This window comes from Malania oleifera, chromosome 3 (assembly GCF_029873635.1).
Source record: "Malania oleifera isolate guangnan ecotype guangnan chromosome 3, ASM2987363v1, whole genome shotgun sequence".
Lineage (NCBI taxonomy): Eukaryota > Viridiplantae > Streptophyta > Magnoliopsida > Santalales > Ximeniaceae > Malania > Malania oleifera.
The window spans coordinates 38,314,770-38,335,344 of record NC_080419.1 but is presented as its reverse complement, the minus strand read 5'-3'; the positions used below and the strand labels follow the sequence as shown (position 1 = coordinate 38,335,344).

The following is a 20,575-nucleotide window of genomic DNA, read 5'->3' as shown; positions in this document are numbered from 1 at the left end:
GAGGGTGAGAGAAGAGAGAGAAAGGGCATTCGAGAGAATGGGAAAATGAAAAATGGAACAAAGTAAAAAAAAAAAAAGGGTTTAAGTATCTAAAGCCCTGGAGCCCCAGGATCACGCCACGTGGCAAGTTCATAGTTGTTCGATTAGAAAGCTACGTGTCATCTTTAAAACAGCACAATCAGTGTTTCCCTTGAACGCTCCGGATAAAGCCACGTCGATCACTGGTCTATCACCGTTCAATCTGGTTTAGCTTGGACAACCACGATCAATTCAATGTTAGCGTCTCTGGAATATTTGACCACACCATTCGATCTGGATCCATCGAATGGCCATGATTCACTCTCGTTAGCAGCTCTGACATGCCCAACTACCACCGTCCGATCTCCGAAGTGGGTCAATGGTCCATAACGTTTGTCATAGGGGCCATTATGAGGGCCTGCATACTCCTTCACTCGCTCAACGACACGTGTCCACCTTGCTTCTCGGACAATCAATACTGGTGGGCGCCACTCTCCTCCACCGTTGGATCGTTGTTTTCATCAACAACTCAAATCATTACACATCAACACGTCAGCATCAAATGTCTGCGTCCCCTCCTCAACCGTTCGATCCTCACCATGCACCAAAGGTCAAGATTGCTTCATGTCAAAAGCATTATAAAGGGCGGCTCCTCCACCCGCCACGTGACACGTGGCACCTTCACTTCCACACACAGCAGCTGTGATACCCCGTGGAAGAAAGATTTAAAAAGATTGGATGTTACTACCCATATCAACAAAGGTGTACCTTTTTTTTCGGGAGCCTTCCCATAATAACTCCACGGTTAAGCCTGCTTGGCTTGGAGTAATCTTGGGATGGGTGACATTTTGGGAAGTTTTCTCAGAAAGTGTGTGAGTGAGGACAAAACACACTAAAAAAGGACATGTGTTGGTCTGTGGGGTTAGTCATTAGTTTGATAAGGCATGTCCCCCTATTGTCTGGTCCAGGTGGAGGAGGAGAGATGTAGTGCTCCCTGACAGACCCAGGTTGGGGCGTAACAAAATGGTATCAGGGCAATTACCCAATCGGAAGTGTGATGAGATTCACATCACCTGGGTTTGGAAATGTGGGTTTGCAACGAGGACGTTGTGTTCTATAAGTGGGGGAGAATGTGATACCCCATGTAAGAAAAATTTAAAAGGATTGGATGTTACTACCCATATCAACAAAGGTGCACATTTCTTTTCGGGAGCCTTCCTATAAGAACTCCATGGTTAGGCGTGCTTGGCTTGGAGTAATATTGGGATATGTGATCTTTTGGGAAGTTTTCTCAAAAAGTGTGTGAGTGTGGACAAAACATATTGAAAAAGGACATGTGTTGGTCTGTGGGGTCAGTCATTAGTCCGATAAGGCCCATCCCCTAATTGTCTGGGCCAAGTGGAGGAGAAGAGACATAGTGCTCCCTGACAGACCTAGGTTGGGGCGTGACAGCAGCTCGCAACGTGGCTCTTCCACTACCATCAGATCATCTTCCCAGATGGACAACCACGATCCGTCCACATCATCAATTTGGGCCAATCCTCTAGCTCCCACTTTCCAAATGACACATGGTGCCACTAACCCGACTTTAAACTGGTCTCCCCCACTTGTTGACTAGTTCCCAAGAATTGTTGACCTTAGATCGGTCATAATCCGAACCTTAAACTAGTCTCCCTTAGACCGGTTAAAGTTTGACCGGTCCGCCCTTTGAACCGAATCACTCCAGTTCTTCTTCCTTTTATTTTGACCGGTCCGCCCTTTGAACCAGATCACTCGGGTTCTTCTTCCCTTTTATTTTAAATAATTCCTCCTTTTTAATATATAAAATTCACAAAAATTCCAATAGAAAAACATAAAAATACCAGAAAAATCACAACAAATACAGAAAATTCTGAAAAAAAATTCTAAAAATATTTTTGACTTGATTTTCATAGTTTTTGCTCATTTACCTTTTTGTCATTTCAAGAATTTTGGGGAAAATTAGGAAAATTACTATAAGAATTCAAAAAAAATCTAAAAAATATTTTGAGTTAGAAAACTCATTTTCACACCCTTTCCATCCACAAATAAGTCCAAAACCTCTTGAAATATTATTTTTCATACTTAGAAAATTCTATAAAAATTCCAAAAATCCGAGGAGCGTATTTTCCTAACTATTTTCTCGATTTTCCAATCCTGATGATTTCAAATGGAGGCATGAGCTCTTCGAAGTACGATATGTCTTGGTTATGAGAGAATACCTATATAGTATTTTCATTTTTTTTTTTAATTTTTGGAAAGGAGTAATCTTAAAGATTTATTAAGTTTTGCTTAAGGGATAATTTTCTATTAATCTGATACCATTTGTGAAAACGGGTGTGTAGGAGGTGCTAATACCTTCCCTTCTTGTAACCGTACTTCCGATCCAGACTTTGGCAACGCAGACCGATTTTACCCTTAATTGGGTAGTAATCAAGTGTTCTAACCACACTTCAAAAGGTTAATGGTGACTCCATCACACCTTACTTTAATATTCTTTTCAAAATTCATCATTTTTCCCAATTGGCAGCCGCACCCATGCGTGTTTGGCGGGTCTAGGACGTCGCGACAAGTATGAAGACACCGGGTTCAAGAAATTCTGCTATGAGCACGATATCAGGATGGAAAGAATTGTACCAAGTATGCCCTAGCACGTAGTCGAGCAGATGAACCGAACGTTGATTGAAAGAGCCAGAAACATGCGCATACAGTTAGGCTTACCATTGCAATTCTGGGTAGAAGTAGTTGGCACAGCAACATACTTAATTAACAGGGGTCTATCAGTACCATTGGACCACCGTATACCAGAAGAGGTATGAAGCGGAAAAGAGGTGAGACTTTCACATTTGAAAGTTTTTTGTTGTGTTGCATATGTGCATATCAGTGATCATGCCAGAAACAAGCTTGATCCTAACTCCCGAAAATGTACCTTTGTCGGTTATGGTGAAGATAAATATGGGTATCACATTTGGGATGATGAAAACAAGAAGTTGATTAGAAGTAAAGACGTGATCTTGAACGAAAAGGTGATGTACAAGGACAGACACACAACAGAATCCACCGAACCAGTTCAGAGAGAATCAACCTATGTTGATATGGATGATGGCTCAGAAGGTGTCTTAACGTAACAACAGAATGACGAGAATCCTTAGGCACCACCACCTCTTACTCCAGCTCCAGAGCTTAGGAAATCTTCTTGGCCCCATGTACCAAATAGAAGGTATACAGATTATTTACTTTTTACAGATGGAGGAGAGCCTGAATGCTATGATGAAACATGTCAGGTGACAGATAGGGGCAAGTGGGAGCTTGTGATGAAGGACGAGATGAAGTCCTTAACCTCCAAAAAAATGTGGGAACTAGCTGGCTTGCCCAAAAGTAAGAAGACTCTTCACAACAAGTGAGTATACAAGATCAAAGAGGAGCAGGATGGCTCCAGAAGGTACAAGCCTTGGGTGGTAGTCAAAGGCTTCAAGAAGAAGGAAGGGATTGACTACACCGACATCTTTGCACTAGTTGTGAAGTTGACAACCATCAGATTAGTTTGTAGGAATCCAACAAACAGGAAGGTGGTGACTACTGAGAAGCACAAGCTCAACTTCAGCTGGTCTTCATACTTGAAGACATATATGAGCACATCATTTACCTATACACTGGTTGAGATGATGTCTTCATCTCCAAGTGGGAGATTGTTGAGCTATGCACAATATATGGAGACGGCAACACCACCCCCTGCAGCTTACGTTGAAATGAAGACCAGCAGCCCTCCACCAACCTTACCTACCATGGTTGACATTAAGCCACCAACCTTTGAATTTTACCCCCATCTTAAGCTATATAAATGTGATGGGTGCTATGTTGTAGTTGTGGGTGGAAGTGTGAGTAGAATAGCGTGTTTGTAAGAATTGTGTTGTGAGTGGGGCAAGATGTAGAGTTGTGTATTGAAGCTGTGCGTAGTGTGTGAGGCAAAGGGGAAGTGTAGAGCTATGTGCTATGTGCGTTGTGAGAGAGAGAGAGAGAGAGAGAGAGAGAGAGAGAGAGAGAGAGAGAGAGAGAGAGAGAGAGAGAGTTGAGTTGAAGGCATTAGCATCCTCCTCCTTTTATTATTCTCCCGGTTATAATGAATTGGTGTGTACTCCATGGATGTAGATCGATACGGCCGAACCACATAAATATGGTGTTCCATTCTTGTTTGTGTATTTTTACCCGTGTGTGATTGTTGCTCATAAATCCACCCCAACAAATTGAAAATTGAAAGAAAATAAGTTGCATTTATCTTTATCATGCAATATCATGTGTGGTTTATGTTCAATAGTTTTTAGGGCTTATGGAAGCTAGTGATTCTAATGCCATAACATAATATTTTGACACATAATATTATTGTCCAAGTAAACCTTTACCAAGTTACATGCATTGAATAGGCAAAATTTCAATTGTAGATTAATTGTCCATATAGCAATAATAATTACATTCTAGGTCCTAAACTGCAACAATTGAAATCTAATTTTTAATTGCAATTTTTAGAAGATTTTAAGGTTTTTCTTTTTTGTAATTAGACTTTTTAAAAAAAAAAAATTATGAGTAACGTTTTGTTAATGTATTCAATGAGCAGAAGTAAATATGACATAATCTAGCATGTGAAATTTTTCAATAAGCATTGTCTCCAATTTTTCCCACCAAATGACCAAATGTTGGCAAAAGAAGAACAAACTTGATTATGTTCTCCAAAAGAATTATGTTGGGCTACAATTCATGCTTCAAACTAAAGTAAGGTTTTTAGCGACTTAGCATTTTACTTACATGATCGCCTAAGTGTATGCTTTGACTAATTCCAATGAGAAAAAAAATGTCTAATTAGTAAAAAGATTGGACAAGTTATGAATAAACTTCTCGTGTAGGAGATGAGCTTGCTTGAACTACTGTTAATTGTAAGAAGGGAAATGGGTGACAAATTGATGATGAAACTAAAATGAATCAGTTCAACATGTGTTGGGAAAAAAAAAGAAAAGAATTGTTACGATAATTAATTATATCTATTTTCAGGAATCAACCTCAAACATAGACCGTCATAAGGAAAAATTAAATACAATTTTACCTTGATCTAGCAATATCTAAGGTTTGTGTGAAAAGTTTTCATAAATTATTCTTGTTAGTGCTTAAGACGCATACACCTCTACTATTAGAAAGGAGATTACCCCTTTCTTGACTTGATTTTTAAGATCTCAAAATTATCTCATAACAATTCAAAAATATTCAAATATTTATATAACTACTCATAATTACTCTAAAATAATATTTTTCTTTAAATTAATAGTTTTTTTAAAAGTATATTATTTTTGAAAAAAATATTTATTTTATTCCATTGTATTTATAAAAAAAACACTTAAAAGTTATAAAACACATGTACCGACTGAGAGCTAATTTATAAAAAAATATTGTTGTAAGCAATCACATTTATATAAAGGATGACAATCTTAAGTTTATTAAAATTGAAATAAATTGAATTATTATGTTAAGCTATCAACCCTAATCATGTCAAAAATTTAGTTCTGATTAAATTTATAATTTAAAGATTTAGAAAAAAAAATTCTAATGACATAAATAGCCGAAAATTTTGAGGCAAAAATTTCCCCAATTACTCCAATAATTCATCAGCCGCCGTCCATCCATCCATATGGACGGCCTCAATTGCATGCCACCAACGCTTACATTGCGGAACCCAATAAATGGGTTCTACTCTATCGAACCCTAGAATTCAAAAACCGCATGTTGCGGCCCAAAACCTCAAGCGCAGGTTAGTGGAAATGTGGAGATCGAGAAGGGAAAGGGCGTTTGCCACTAAAGTGCGCCCCTATTTATATACACAATAGCCGTAACGGCGCACGATTACAGCCGTAAGCATAAACGCAACTGATAAAAAAAAAAAAAAGCAGTGGCGAAAAGCGAAACGAGATCTTTGATTCGTGGCTTCGAATCTATCCTCAGTTCTTCACTTTTTCCCTCTGCATCTTCCTTCTCCCTCTCAAAGGGTTTTTTTCTTTCCTTCTTCTTCTTTCTCGTTTTATATATAAGCTTTTTCAGCTTTAACTTTTTACTTAAATTCCAGATTTTTTCTACGTTTAAAGTGCTTGATTCTCTCTTTTCTCTCTCTAGATTGTTAGATTTTTCTTTCTACAACTCGAATCCTCAGACATTTGCAGATCTAGGGTTTGATTGGAGATTTAGGGTTTAAGTTTGAGTTTTCTGTTGGCGAGAATGGCGGCTGCGTTTCACTTGCCCGTCACCGCTGCTCAGGCAATCTCTCTCTCTCTCTCTCTCTCTCTCTGGTTGTTGTTTCCTTTCTGTTTTGCTTATGTGAATCTTCGAGTGTGTTGCCACAGGTGGGAGCGTACTTCGTGGGGCAGTACTACCATGTGTTGCAGCAACAGCCGGACTTCGTGCACCAATTCTACACTGATGCGAGCACAATGTTTCGTGTAGATGGAAGCTCCAGAGAGACTGCGACGTCAATGCTGGTAATTTTTTCCCCGTCTCTAACTCATCAATTTTTGGGATTGAAGGTGGAATGTTGAACTTTAAATTATTTAAAGGAGTTTGGTGATGCGGCTGGATGTTTCTTGTCGACTGTCTTGGTTGTGAATTTGATTGGTCTTGGTCTTTTTTTTTTTTTCCCCACCCTTAAATGGAGAATTGGAGATCTAATGTGCATTTGTGAAGAAAATGTAGACAAGTAGACTATTCATTAAACATGAGAGGTTAAATTACACAGGTAGTTCCTGAAAGGTTACTAGATTGCACACTGTATAGCATGTTCTCATCGAACATTGTAAGGCACACAGGAAATATTAACGTGGTTAGGCCAATTGTCTTTGCATTAGCTAAGGTTTATCAACTGCAAGTTTTCCCCATGAAGAACAATGTTTTTTTTAATGGAGTGATTATTCTTCCTAAGTGGGCAATGATTGTGCTTTCTTAGTGTTTACACTTCCCTTGTTTGCATTGCATGTTTTTATCAACTTCAGTTTACATATTTGTTTGATTCTTGAGTTCATCAACTCTATTAATCCTAGACTCTTATATCGTTTGGTTTGCGGCTTGGAATGTGGCGCTATTAGAATGTAAATTTAAATGGAGAATATGAAAGAATCGAGTGGTAAATTCAATTGCATTCCAGGTTATTTGATTCCCTTCCGATATACCAAACATGTAGTTATAGTGTATTGAAATTTTTAGGCCGCTGCTGGAGTTGTATTGCTTTCTCCCCCCTTTTTATTTTTGAATCAGTTAATCTCTTTCATGGTTTTACTGCTATAGTTAAAATAGTTTATAGCTACTCTTCTGTCAGAAAAACTAAAGCAGTTCTAGATGTCTGGGATGGTTAGAAAAGTGCAATTATTTTTTGCTGCAGCTGCAGATATAACTGTTCATATTTTAGAAAATAAATTTTCAATATACTTTCTATACTGTTATGCTTTCTATTTCACGTAAGAATAGTTATGGTTGGTTATATGCAATGTTTTAAAAGGAGAAGGTATAAGGCGAGGTGTTTTAACTCTTAAGAAGCGAGGGGTAAGCAGTAAGCCTTAAGGCATTGGGGCATAAGCCTTTTGAGAATTTTATTTATAGATAAGAATTTGTAGATAAATTATATATTTTTAAAAGAAAGAAATAATTAAGAAATTCACAAATGTAGTGTAAAAAAAAATAGATATACTTTGCAAACTACTTGTTGGCTGTTCAAAAATTTCTAACTTGAATTCATAACATAAATCATAACAAGAGATAGCTATACTATAGTTCAAACTATTTTCATGATCTAAGATGCAACTAAGTTATTTTGGAAAGGTTGAAGTACAAGAGTTTTAGAAGTAAACTCATATTATGACATTCCTTTCGTAGAAACTACAAACATGCAGTTAAAATTTTTCTAGCCAATTCTTGCTTGAGAATCACACACCTAAAATATGTAAGCCTCAACAAAAAATGTGCCAAAGGTGTGCCTTATATACAAAAGCGTAAGCCTCATCATGTACTGTGTTAGCCTTTTTGGAATTTGGTATTTTAGATTGAGCCTCAAGGAATTTTAGGCATGCTTTGCCTTGAGGCAAGCCTTGGTTGAGCCTTTTAAAACACTGGTTACACATGAATTTTTCATAGTTATGATATATTTTAACTTGAAATATAATGGTTGTTTTAACCCTTTAGCCAATTTCGTAAACAAACTAAAACCAAGGAAGTTATGGAAGAGACAGTTATATTCTTACTGCAGCTACAAATATAGCTCTCCAAATTTTAGAAAACAAAATTTAAACATCACTTTTTCTCTTATAAATAAACAGAAGTTTGAGTTTTTTGACCTTTCTGCTTTCTATGTTGTTATGTTATTTCTTTCACTTTAGTAAAATCAATTGCCCTTTCACTAATAGAATTGGTGGTTCCATGTGAAAATTTCATGTTTATGTCAAATTTTTAACTTGAAAGTTTGTGCTTGATTTATCCCTTTGCCCTCCATTGTGAGCAAGATGGAAATGGAGGAAGTTATGGATTTAGACATCAACAAACAAGGAGAATGAGGGAATATTAATTAGAGAAGCTACATGCTAAATTGAGCTGTGTTTAACATGCATCCGTGTTTGAATTTAGTCAATCACTTTATATAATCAATAAGAGCACAAGCACTTGTCTTAGTCATATGATGTTGTATAATTATTTGAGCCATGGATAGCCAATTATTAGAAGAAATATAAAATGGAACTGTAATTATGTATCTACCACATTAAAAAGAATTTAATCGTTAATGAATGCTGTGAATCTCAGGTTTTCTTTGAATATTTCTGACTGGTACTCTTCCAAAGCATGCGTGCACATATTAATGGGTTTATAGTGATCATTTCAATGTCAGGTTAATCATTCACAAGGATCAGATTGTATACTATCACTTGATGCCTTATTTGAAGTCAGAAACTCATGATACCAAAAAAAATTAATTTGACTTTAACCTGTGAGCAGGATTAATACTTCATGATGGAATCAGTGGTTCTAACTTCTAAATGGTTTCCATCTTAAGTGGCTATTGTTCTGGTTCTATTTTTTGTAATTCTAGCAGTTATATTGTTTGTGTATGTGCTTGTTAATCTTTTCTGTGCTCATTTTGTCTATCATTTATCATCTTTTTTTCTTCTGGCAGCAAATCCACACACTTATCATGTCTCTTAATTTTACTGGAATCGAACTCAAAACAGTACAATCCTTGGAGTCTTGGAGTGGGGGTGTTCTTGTGATGGTCACTGGATCTGTGCAAATGGACACTGGGAACAGGAGGAAGTTTGTGCAAACATTTTTCCTTGCACCTCAAGAGAAAGGATACTTTGTTCTCAATGATATTTTTCACTTTATAGATGAGGACTCAATTCCCCAGCATCCAGAAGCTTTGATGGCACAGAATAATTTTGATTCAGAACTAAATTCTTCTACAGCTATTCCAGAGCTAGGTATAGTGATTGAGCTTGAATCCTCTACAATTAGAAATTTTTTGTCACTAGGCTTGGGAGAAACAATTTTGTGGTTCTGCAAAAGGGAAAGAAAGAAGCTTAATTGGAATAAAGAAATTTAAATTAAAAAATATTTTAATTAAGCTTGCCCACTGTAAATCTAGTGTATATTCTTGCATCCAATGGCATGGTCCTTGTTGAATTAAAAAAAATAATTTGTCTTTGATAAACAGTCCAACAAAATATATCCATTCCATATGAATAATCAGAACTCTAAAATAAGCAAGGATTGTTCTATAGTGCTTGAACATATTACTTGTAATTTTTTTGATAAGAGTTACAGGTCATGACTTGTCACTGGTATTGGGCCTATTTGGTATTGGCATTGTGGTTGATGGTTGTTGCTATTTGAACCTGCTGTTTTTGCAGTTGACAGTTGTTTAGAGTGCATTTGCAGTTGCTGTTGAGAGTTTTGGGGGGAAAAGCTACAGCTTGAAGCTTTTTCCAACAACTGATTTTTGAGATTTTATTTGCTTTTGCCACCATCAACTGCAAAAAAAATTAGACCATTAAAAGGCACAAGTTAGCTTTGCTTGCCATTAAGGATTACCAAACACTCCAATTGTGAAAATGTTGACTGCAACCTTCAAAAACTTTTTAAATCCCTAAATCAAACAAACATGAAAAACAAAATTTTGATAGTCTAAAATCTAGTTTCTTTGGAAATTGGAAGTTATATAAAATATATGTATTTCTTTAAAAGTAATTGATGGTTTTAGCAGTGCCAAAGTACATGGTGGCTGAAGAAATCCAGGCGAAAGAGTTTGTATCTCCCAACGATGTTGAAGAAAATGGTCAAGTTGATAAGTACAGTTTCCCAGTACCAGAGCAGCAGTTGCACCAAATGCCTGAGACCGAAGACATTCTGGAGGACAATTCTGCAGAAGAAGCAAATGGTTCACTTCAAAATACAATGAATAATGCACATGAGCCGCTTCCAGCTCCTGTTGAGGAACCTGTTGGGGAGCCTCAGAAGCACACTTATGCATCTATTGTATGCTTAACACCTTTTTAAGTTAATTATAACATTCCCAACATGTAATTAACAGAATTATATGTCTATCTGGGATTTATTTTTCTGCTTTCTTGTTTGGAAGTTGCGGGTGGCTAAAGGACAATCAGCACCTTTGGTAGCTCCTCCTCATTCCCTTAATAAGAATGCACTGCCTGCCTCCGAGTGGCATCAAATACAAGAACCCAATACTCAACAGCACCCCACCTGTCAGCAGCCCACTGTGTCTTCAGTTGCACATGAAGGGTCTGGTGCAGAGGCAACAGAGGAGGTTTTAACAACAGAAGATGTAGGTAAGATTCATAAATTTTTCATTTATTTTCTGTTCACTTCAGAACTGTCATATTTCTAAGTTTAATCGGTGATGTATTGTTGTCAATCCTTGGTTTCCCTTTATATGAATGCACACAGGGGAAATCAAATCCGTTTATGTCAGGAACTTGCCATCATCAGTATCTGCTTCCGAAATTGAGGAGGAATTTAAGAAGTTTGGTAAACTCAAGCCTGATGGTGTAGTCATTAGGAATCGGAAGGTTCATCCTCATTGCCTCCTTTCTGAATTATTTCCCTGCATTTTTTGAATTTCTCAAAACTGAACTCATCTTAGACAATGCCTTCACATTGATGTGCAGGATGTTGGTGTCTACTATGCATTTGTTGAATTTGAACATATCACTGCTGTTCAGAATGCAATCAAGGTGTGAATATCTTGATGAATTTACAACATTAAATTATGTGTTTTATGTTCTGTTTTGGGTACAATTCAAAGTTAGAGCTTTTGGATTGCGGACCCAATAGATTTATCCTGATCTTCCGTCAATTCTTCTTCCATTTCTCGACTTTGATGTTCATATATTCATTTTCAAGTTCGTATTATTTCATTTTTTTCCTGGTTGCATTTAATGACAGCTATTTTTTGCATTCCTGTTTTTTATACAAAGCTATCCTTATCTTCTTTATCTTTCATTGTAGGCATCCACGGTACAGATTGCTGGTCGACAAGTATTTATTGAGGAACGGAGAGCAAATAGCAACATTCCATCTCGAGGAGGAAGTATGTCAATAAAATCTTGAATTTAGTTGACTATGATATGGTTTAAATTTTATTTTATCTGATGTACCAGCTCTCATCTACACCTCATGATTAGTTGTATTCTGTTGATTTTCACCTGGCAAAGTGTGCCACTAGAATTGTTTGGCATTGGTTCTTCCCATTAATGCTTGTTTTAGGTGCTTTCATATTGAATCTATTTGTCATTTGAGAAGCACCTTCTGTCTATTATAAATTTGACATGCTTGAATTTCATTGAACAGGAAGGGGTAGAGGTAGGGGCAGCTACCAATCTGAGGCATCAAGGTCACGTTATGGTTCTAGGAGTTTTGGCAGGGTAAACATACAAGATGGAGGTGACCGGGACTACAACGGACCCAGAGGAAATGGTTTCTATCGTCAGAGTTCTCGGCATGGGGGCTTTTCAGGAAACCAAGCATCAAGAAATGGACACAGCCCATCAGATTCGTCAAGCTAGTTTTAAACGGAGGATGATGGCTTTTGAATTTTTTCAGCTGAGAATGTTCTCCTTTCTGTTGGTCTCAAAGACAAGGAATTTACATATATCAGTAGACTTTGAATTAGATAGATGCACTGTAAAGATGCATCACCTTTTTTTTTTTTTTGGGAGGGGGCGGTGGTTCATCTGCATTTATTTATTTTTTTTATTTTCCCTTGAGTTTTCTAATTGGAGAGGTATCATTTTTTCTTCTTTTTGCCAATTTTGTGTTCATTCTCGTAAGAGATTTCGTGTTGCCCATTTATCCATTGAATTTGGTTTAGTTGCGTCGTTGTCATTTATAATTTTAAGTTTTTCCCCCTTGGAGCAGCAATGTATTTGCGGCGATACAATGGCGAACAATAATATAATTCAAAGTTGGCATTTAATTTGCAGTGTTCAGATTCTGTTTATGTCAAGAATTTCCATTATAGTAATGTTTACATATATATATATATATATATATATATATATATAATCTTTTAGTCCTTTTGGATAAAAATATTTATATTTTAGGAATTTTCATTTCATTTGTTTGGTAAGCACTTTAGAAAATAGGCAATATTTTTTCCATTATGGAACTTATTTTATATTATGTTATCAATGTAAAATTAAAAATTATAAGGTACTCAACAACGCCTCACTCATGTTGTTCCATTAATACTATTGATTTTTTTTTTAATAAAAGCCTACTAATTTAATATATTTAACTTGAATGACACTATTTTACTTGGTATTTTCAATGTAACATATTTTATTATATTTGATAAAAGTTATATTGTGTCCTTTGTATGCATGTGTGTTTTATTATTATTATTATTATTATTATTATTATTATTATTTACTTTGCCTTAAAACAAGTTAAACCATCAAGCTAAACCAAACCATCCAATATTCAAGCCAACCCAAACCGATCAATGCCGCATCCTCAACGGCTCGACTTAAGATTGGCTTCTTCCAAAACCAACAAAATTAGATTGACTAGAATTTTAAGCTCAACCCACTCGCCTAACCTATGAATACTCCAACTTAATACCATGACCACTGCACTCACAAAGTTATAGCATAATACCAACTGCATCAGATGAAATTTCAAACAAAATGGTCAATTGTCTCGCCAGTGATCTTCAAGAGGTTTAAGGGATACTTAGTCTTATCATAGACATAGCATGGATTTTTGACCTGCAGATTTTTAGTTTGAGAAACTAGACATCTTCTGGAACATAATCTACTTCATGCATACAATCAAGGCCTCATGCTTGCTTTGAACAAGCTTTCAATAATCCAACATGGCTTATAGATTCAAAGTTCACATGCAATTTTAGATTGTGAATGTGATTGTTTTGGCAGCTGTTCAAAATAAGTACCTCTTGCCTTTCTATGAACTATGATCCCCTTGCCTTGCTTCCCATTAAGTTCTTGCCAATCAATAGGAAAAATTATCTCATCTAAATCGGTACCATATCATTGAACTGGAAACAATGCATCATTGCATTTCAGAAGAGCTGGAGCCAGAGTCCCTTGACCCAAAAGACTGCGAGCTGGCGGTGCAAAGCAATGCAAAGTATCATTAAATGAGCATTTAAAAATTCTGTTGATGTGGGAAATTCAAATATTTATTTAGAAACTTATGACCCTTATTGCTATTTAAGGTTTCTCCTTTAAAGAAAATATTCAACCTTTGATCCGTGCATTTGCTTAAACTGCTTATCCAAATTTGGTGGTGATGCATAAATATTTGGCACCTATGATGACACAGCAATACTGAATGAAACTCTGCATTGCAGGTTATGTTTAAGAGTTTGCAGAAGCTATGGATCCTCCATGGAAAAGAGGCATCTGGAAGTCATTTTCTGGGCATCATCTTCTTCCTCGTCCTGTGTCTCCCAGAGAAAACTGGCATATGCTGCAAGAACATGGCTGCAAAGGGAAAATTTGGTTCAAGAATTGGGCATGTCAGGCATAAAAGCATATAAGATCTATTGCTAAAAAATTATCCACCCCCTCATAGCCTCCTTTGTTTGGCAGTTTTCATTATGGTAATATAACATTCCACTACGTGGCATATCATATGTATGTTCGCCAGCAGCACTAGTTTGAACACTTATTTGCATCATTACTTATTTAAGTCAAAATGAGTGCAGGCAAATAAGTGTTGCCAAATAGGTCCTCAAACATGTCAAATAGGAGGTGCAGGAAACCTATCCTCTCAGATTCTACGAGCAGCTTGTGTTGCAAACCTCATAAAAGAGAAAGCCACCTAAGTTTGGACTTTGGACCACGGTAGTTGCTTTATGGAAGGCAGTTCCTGCTACTTTCTCGGATCATCCAATATTATTTCTTCTTCCCTCCCCACTTTTTAAAAATATTTTCAAGGCCCAAGATATTACTTCTTCCCTCCCCATTTTGTTTCAATACTTACCGGGCCCAAGCTATTCAAATCATAACATTGTTTGGCACTAGTGACTGAATTCTTGGGGCTTATCTAGTAACTGAATCATTTATCCTCACTATTTTAATGTCCCAGTGCCACACTTAAAATGCTAAATCAAGAACTATCTTAGGGGGCCTAAAGATAAACCTTCCTAGTTACATGTACATTTGGATATGGAGATGACGGGATTCAGCGAAAATTCACACCTATTTTGTGGAGCTGCTTGAACTGCACGCTCAAAGTAACACAAGGCTTTGTCTCGATCATGATGAAGATCCCAAACCAATCTTGCATATTGGGACATAATTTCACCATCTTCAGGAATGGTTAGCATGGCACGTAAGTAGCATTCCTCAGCCTGTTGAAAGTCTCCCTTGGACTGTCAGTAAAACGGGTGGGTTAAGCAACAAGAGAAACAAAAATTCATATTCAAGCAGACCAACCTGATTTAAGCTCAAATCCTGCAAATTGAATTACGACAGAAACCAAAGATACTGTAAGGAGTCCTCAATCTTCTCTATGCTTGTTCCCATTACTTTATCCTTTAGTGTTCCAAGGTCTAATGTTTTTAGTTTGTACCTGTTCATGGTCCTCTGTTTTATTCTCAATTCAGGGAGAGATAATATATGGAAATGTCAGAAATATAGCTTGTAGGGCTATGAAATGTCATATTGAGAGAAATTTTTAACCATATATTGAGTTGGCTTAGCAAATTTGGGAAATAAACCTGATTGACTCCAGTATCAGTTTTATTGGTTTGAGTTGGGTGACTGATTGGTTTGGGTGGGGGGTGGATTTACCAGGTTTGTATAATTTTATCTTGCCAGAACAGATAGTACCTAGATGGAAAAATGTAGGTAGTCTCTGCTGGCATGAGCAGCGGCTGACTTTTATCACTGCACCCAGGTCAGTGTGTGCTTCCTTTCTGAAAAAACATGTGCTGACTCCCCCTCCTAGTGCTGTAAAACGTGTTGTTATTCCCACAAAAGTATATAGAATAGTTTTTTCTTGGTTAAGTAATATTATAGGTCATATTATATCAGTATTCAGTAGATGTATGCCTAAAAAGGAAATGACAACGTACAGAAGAAGAACAAGAAGCAGCCATAGTTGAGTAGATCAGTGCTAGATGCTTGTAGAAAAAACGTGTGTACAGCGTACATATTTGCAGAGAAAATGAAGTGAAAAGAAGAAGATTAGAAGAATAGGAAGAGAAAGGAGAGAGGGTGGCTCTCTGTTATGTTTGGGTCCTCTCATGTTGCTGGGAAGGAGAATAACACAGTGGGGTCAGGTCAGTTTAACAATTTTTTTTTTAATAAGTCCAGGTCAGTTTAACATTAAGTTTTAGGTGTTCAACTAGTCACCTGAAACAACGCGATTAATATTTATGCAAACCACAACTGATGAAATTGAAGCAAAAAAAGACTCAAAATATGGACAGGTCAGCTTGGGTTGGTCGGGAGGTGGTGGAGGGGTTGGATTGCCATGATTTTTGCAGTTTCCTAATAGCATGGTTTCATGCTTTACCAAAGGATAGCATGGTTTCATGCTTTACCAAAGGATCATGAATTGAATTATTATTTCATGGCCATACCCAAACCTCTCCAAGTTGAACACATCCCTAAAAGTCAAAAGGTTTTTGCAGTGAGCTCACATACTTGACCTTGGATTGGAGTACTACAACACTTAAAGCTACTGTAATGCAAGACAAATGACATCTTTTAAATATAATAACAGACTTCCCATTTTCTTCAGATGTGAAATGATTCGCCATCTTATCTTTTGCACAGGCTAACAAACTTTGTTCCAACTCACCATCCTACTACTTATCGCAATATCAGTTGCAACAGATGTAGACACATAATGAGTAAGTTTATCACAGAACAAACTTGCTCAGATCTGTTTACTGGATTAACCCTCTTGCAGGAACTGCTAGTAGAGTGCACAATAGCTAGTCTTTCCATTACTCTTTAACATAATATTACCTTTCAATTTGCTCCTTCAGTCCTTGTACACATTTCTTTCATCCTAATATTGATGTTTTAAGATTGATGTTTGTTAGCTAACTTGTTTCGTTGCACATTGCTCACCACAAACACCTAACTGGAATATGAATCCTCAGAAATCTTAATCAATCCCCAGAGCAAGAAATACACAGTAGAGATATGCCTAGTGATTATGATATGGTTCTGTCTATATAAAAAATGGCATCATATTTTTTCTAAAACATTGAGAAGGACATGTGTGCATGTGTATGTGCGAGAAAGAGCGAGAGAGAGAGAGAGAGAGAGGTAACCTGACTCAAGAACTGAGCATAATTTCTCAGAAATAAAGGGTTGCAAGGACTTTCCTCAACCATTCTCTTATAATACTCTTCGACATTGCCACCCTCACCAGGTACAGCTGCAGAAAAGTCAACACCGCCAATGGCGTTATGAAATTCAATTTTGTCAATCCCTAGCCCTCCTGCCAGTTGTGAGGATGGGAAAACTGGTTCCTCTTCCTCCTCTCTTGAATTCAGATGTGGAACTTCTTTTAGACCATCCTCTTCAGCCTGTGACTGATTGGGAAAGGGTTACTTTAGTATCTTACAAACAATGAGTCTAATACATATATATTAAGCATCGACAAAGCCATGACTCCCTAGAATAGCACCTGAATTTGATCTTGTTGTGCACTATCTTCTTCGTTGTCCTCTGTCTCCCATAGGAATCTGGCATATGCAGCAAGAACATGGCTGCAAAATGGAAGTTCAACATTAGGATGCATTTTACACAATCCAAAGCCACTCTAGTTTAGATTACACTGCTAAAGGGGGCTGTAGTGGTTTTTCTTCTTTTCCCCTTTTTTCTATGCCATCAAAGGGATACATTGAACAAGCATACTTTTCTATGCCATCAAAGGATACATTGAACAAGCATACATATATCCTCTTCCAAATAGCCTATATGAATACAAGAATTTTAACAAGATAGCATGCACCTATCCTGTGGAGCAGCTTCAGCTGCACGTTTGAAGTAACTTGAGGCTCTGTCCTGATCATGATGGAGCTCCCACACCAAATTAGCATATTGCATCAAGATTTCACCATCTCCTGGTTCTGCCAGTGTAGCACGGAAGTAGTACTCCTCAGCTCCACTAAGATCGCCCTTGGACTGTCAGTTGAAAATCACGAAGAAGTACGTAAAAAAAAAAAAAAAACAAAATTTTTACAGTTAATAATCAATCCAATATATCTAACAAAATAACAAGAACAAAAACAAAAGCAGAACCATCCAAACGTTTTCCCTCCATTAAACCCAACAAGAGTATTGTTAACAACAAATTGTTTAGTTTGTGATTTTTCCTCCCATTTTCACTGCACTGACAGTCTGACATATTGTAGATTCAGTTTTTCTACTTTTTGTGAGATTAATATGAATTTTTATTAACAGCGAAGTTGTGAGGAATCCCCTAATCACTTTTTAGTTCTTACTCAAAGTCTACATAGGTTTCTACTAGATTATGTTTGGTAGGAGGGAAAGAGGGAATAAAAAAGGATATAAGTAAAAGTGAGAAGAAAATCCTTCTTCCCCATTTGGTAGGATAGAAAACACAAGAAAGAGAGAAACAGAAAAAGGATTAGAAATATGCATTCCTGCTCCTATCAAGATCAACCCCTTCAAAAGCAGGAGGAATATAATTGAATAAAGGCTTGCTCACTAATTTGAGCAGTGATCATTTTCTTTCGTTCTTGCAAGATAGTAAAACCTGTTGGTGTAAAAATCTAGAGTTTGAATATCAGGTGTTCTCATACTTGTAATTTATTAAAAACAAAAAAATAGCACAAGATAAATGGTGGGTCTATCTTTTGTGGGTTTTCAAGCCTAGTAAGTTTGAGCTTGAGGGAACAAACAATAGCATGTTAGATAGTAAACCTATTCTTTGTATTGGGTTTCACTTAACAGCTTAACCTTTGTAGGTTAAGTGATTTTCAAGAATTCCGTTTCCCATTACTTCACAACCAGAGGGAAAGAAAAGCACAATTTTCCCTTCTCATTTTTTCTCCCAGCATTTTTTTCTTCCTTCCATTTTCCTTCCTGCCGAACACAATGTTAATTCCAGATCAATGCTGTCACGCGGAATTTAATCAGTTAAATCAAAAGCTTAAAAAACCCACAAATTCCAAAATCGAGAGTAGAAAATGGGTGCCATTCCAGCTGGATATATATAAGAAGAGCAGTGGAAGGATCAAAACGTCATGGATTGATGGGCGTACAAGTAGGGTTTAGGGAATTCGGTAAAGGACAAAACAATTTCAACATCAACAGAAGCAGCAGAAGACAAATAAATAAGAATGGGATAAACAAAACTCACTTGCAAAACCTGAGCATAATTTCTTAGAAACAACGGGTGGCATGGAAACTGATCAACCATTTTCTTGTAATACTCCTCAACATTGCCGCCATTATCGAAATTTGCCCCAGTAAAATCAACGCCACTACCAAAACCAGTGACATCAATCCCAAGCCCTGTAGCCAGATACAGGGGAGGGCTAGCTGGTTTCCCTCCTTCTCTAGTACCCAACTTCTGAAACTCATTCAAACCTTCATCCTTCTCTTCTTCCTCTTCTTCCTTGATTAAACCCATACTGTTCTTCAAAAAACTGAAATCCCCACTACCTACAGCCTCTATACTTTCTCCAATAGTAACAGTCCTAGGCAGAGACCCATCGCCTTTCCTCAATCCCTCTCCGCCTAGATCTTCCAGCTCTTCTTCCTCTTTTCCATCAACAAACCCATCTGTTAAATTATTAAATATCGAAAAAGATGGAACCGAATTCAACATCGATTTATGTCTCTGCGAAGACCTCGTCCAAGCATTCGAATCACGAAAATCGTCTATATCGCAAGAACTAGAGATCAATTGCTCCAAATTGCCGTCAGATTGCGCTCTCCGAAGGCGAAAACTACTGGGTTTGCGATCAGATTCGGGTAACCCAGATGCCGGAGAAGAGTTGCCGGAAAAAGAGCTCAGTCGGCGGTGGTGCCTGCCCTGAGAGGATGAGAGTTTGGAGGCATTGTGGTCATGGAGTGCTGGCTGTTTGGAGCAGTTGCTGCTGTTGCTGTTGATATTGTCATGGTCTCTGTTAGGATTCTCTGAGAAGGGGTAGAGAAAAGTGGCAATAATAGGAGTCGAAGAGCTTCTCAGAAGCATTTTGTAGAAGATGGATCCAGGCACGACGGTTGCTTCAAGTTGAGAAAGAAGACGACGAGCTGTGAGCAGTGCTTCACGAGAAGGGGCAATAAAATAAAAGAAAAATATAACCACTATGGAAAAGAATCATTTTTAAATTCATGCCGCGAATTGGGGGCTCCGGCTCCGGTTGAAACTGCGTCGGATCACTCGTCGTCTACTTGCTCCAAGCCTAAATAAAAATAAAATGCGCAAAGAACACATAATTCCATATTTAGTATCATTGTTATTTCTGTCTTCTATTTCTGTTGCTCCGCGGCAAAGAAATAGATTATAAAAATATATTGTCAATTTCAATTTTTATTGTCGGTTTTCAGCTGTGTACAAAATTAGATTTTATGATTTTAAATTTTTTTGACAACTTGTTGTCGAAAATTTTAATGTCTATAATTTTTTTGGATTATTTTTTTTTATACACTTTTAAATTAATATCAAAATTAAATGATCATATCAATTTAAACATAAATTTTAAAAAATATAGTAATAAAGTCAATCACAAAATACTTTTACTATTTTCGATTGTCATGTCCAATAAAATTTTTATTATAAAGTAAAATTTGAAAATAAAACAATTAAATTAAAATAATTATTATAAATTTAATTTTTATTATAGTAATTTTTTTAATGTGTATTATTTGTAATTTTACTATGTTAATCATATTTTTAAAATATTATTTGATTTAAAGATGAAAATAAGATTTCTTTAATTATGTTTTTAATTTGTATTAATTTTATAAATGTTAACCAAATAGGTTGT

At 36.7% G+C, this 20,575-nt stretch overlaps 2 protein-coding genes across 11 annotated transcripts; one reads left to right on the top strand and one right to left on the bottom strand.

Annotated features, from left to right (window-relative positions):
- The first annotated feature begins 5,789 nt into the window (after positions 1-5,789).
- On the top strand, positions 5,790-12,538 carry LOC131150528 (nuclear transport factor 2-like). 5 transcript variants are annotated; one of them, XM_058101295.1, is made up of 10 exons: positions 5,790-6,065; positions 6,190-6,330; positions 6,417-6,551; positions 9,224-9,527; positions 10,310-10,581; positions 10,685-10,892; positions 11,011-11,132; positions 11,232-11,297; positions 11,572-11,653; positions 11,914-12,538. In XM_058101295.1, exons 2-10 carry the CDS (start codon positions 6,292-6,294, stop codon positions 12,126-12,128), a joined length of 1,443 nt encoding a protein of 480 aa, XP_057957278.1. In that variant the 5' UTR covers positions 5,790-6,065; positions 6,190-6,291; the 3' UTR covers positions 12,129-12,538. The 5 variants fall into 5 exon arrangements, with proteins under 5 accessions (XP_057957278.1, XP_057957276.1, XP_057957277.1 ...); XM_058101293.1 differs by having other exon boundaries at positions 5,835-6,065; positions 10,307-10,581; XM_058101294.1 differs by having other exon boundaries at positions 5,886-6,330.
- Positions 12,539-13,366: 828 nt separating this feature from the next.
- LOC131150527 (uncharacterized) lies at positions 13,367-20,068 on the bottom strand. Of its 6 annotated transcripts, none has more exons than XR_009135554.1 (7): positions 18,940-20,052; positions 17,566-17,738; positions 17,239-17,320; positions 16,880-17,143; positions 14,790-14,962; positions 13,829-14,069; positions 13,367-13,690 (listed from the first exon to the last, which is right to left on the bottom strand). XR_009135554.1 is itself a non-coding variant. In XM_058101288.1 (6 exons), the coding sequence occupies exons 1-6, from the start codon at positions 19,777-19,779 to the stop codon at positions 13,961-13,963; spliced, it is 1,641 nt and encodes a 546-aa protein (XP_057957271.1). In that variant the 5' UTR covers positions 19,780-20,068; the 3' UTR covers positions 13,750-13,960. The 6 variants fall into 6 exon arrangements, 3 of the variants coding, with proteins under 3 accessions (XP_057957271.1, XP_057957273.1, XP_057957274.1); XR_009135555.1 differs by having other exon boundaries at positions 16,880-17,137; XR_009135556.1 differs by lacking the exon at positions 14,790-14,962.
- Positions 20,069-20,575: the final 507 nt, after the last annotated feature.

Excerpts from the sequence above, each read along its gene's own strand:
- LOC131150528 (XM_058101293.1), top strand. The coding sequence starts at position 6,292 with ATGGCGGCTGCGTTTCACTTGCCCGTCACCGCTGCTCAG. Across the intron at positions 9,528-10,306 it reads TACAGCTATTCCAGAGCTAG|CAGTGCCAAAGTACATGGTG; the intron begins GTATAGTGATTG and ends TGATGGTTTTAG. Across the intron at positions 10,582-10,684 it reads AGCACACTTATGCATCTATT|TTGCGGGTGGCTAAAGGACA; the intron begins GTATGCTTAACA and ends CTTGTTTGGAAG.
- LOC131150527 (XM_058101288.1), bottom strand. The coding sequence starts at position 19,779 with ATGCTTCTGAGAAGCTCTTCGACTCCTATTATTGCCACTTTTCTCTAC. Across the intron at positions 17,739-18,939 it reads ATTATGCTCAGGTTTTGCAA|TCCAAGGGCGATCTTAGTGG; the intron begins GTGAGTTTTGTT and ends TTCAACTGACAG. Across the intron at positions 17,144-17,238 it reads CACAACAAGATCAAATTCAG|TCACAGGCTGAAGAGGATGG; the intron begins GTGCTATTCTAG and ends TTTCCCAATCAG.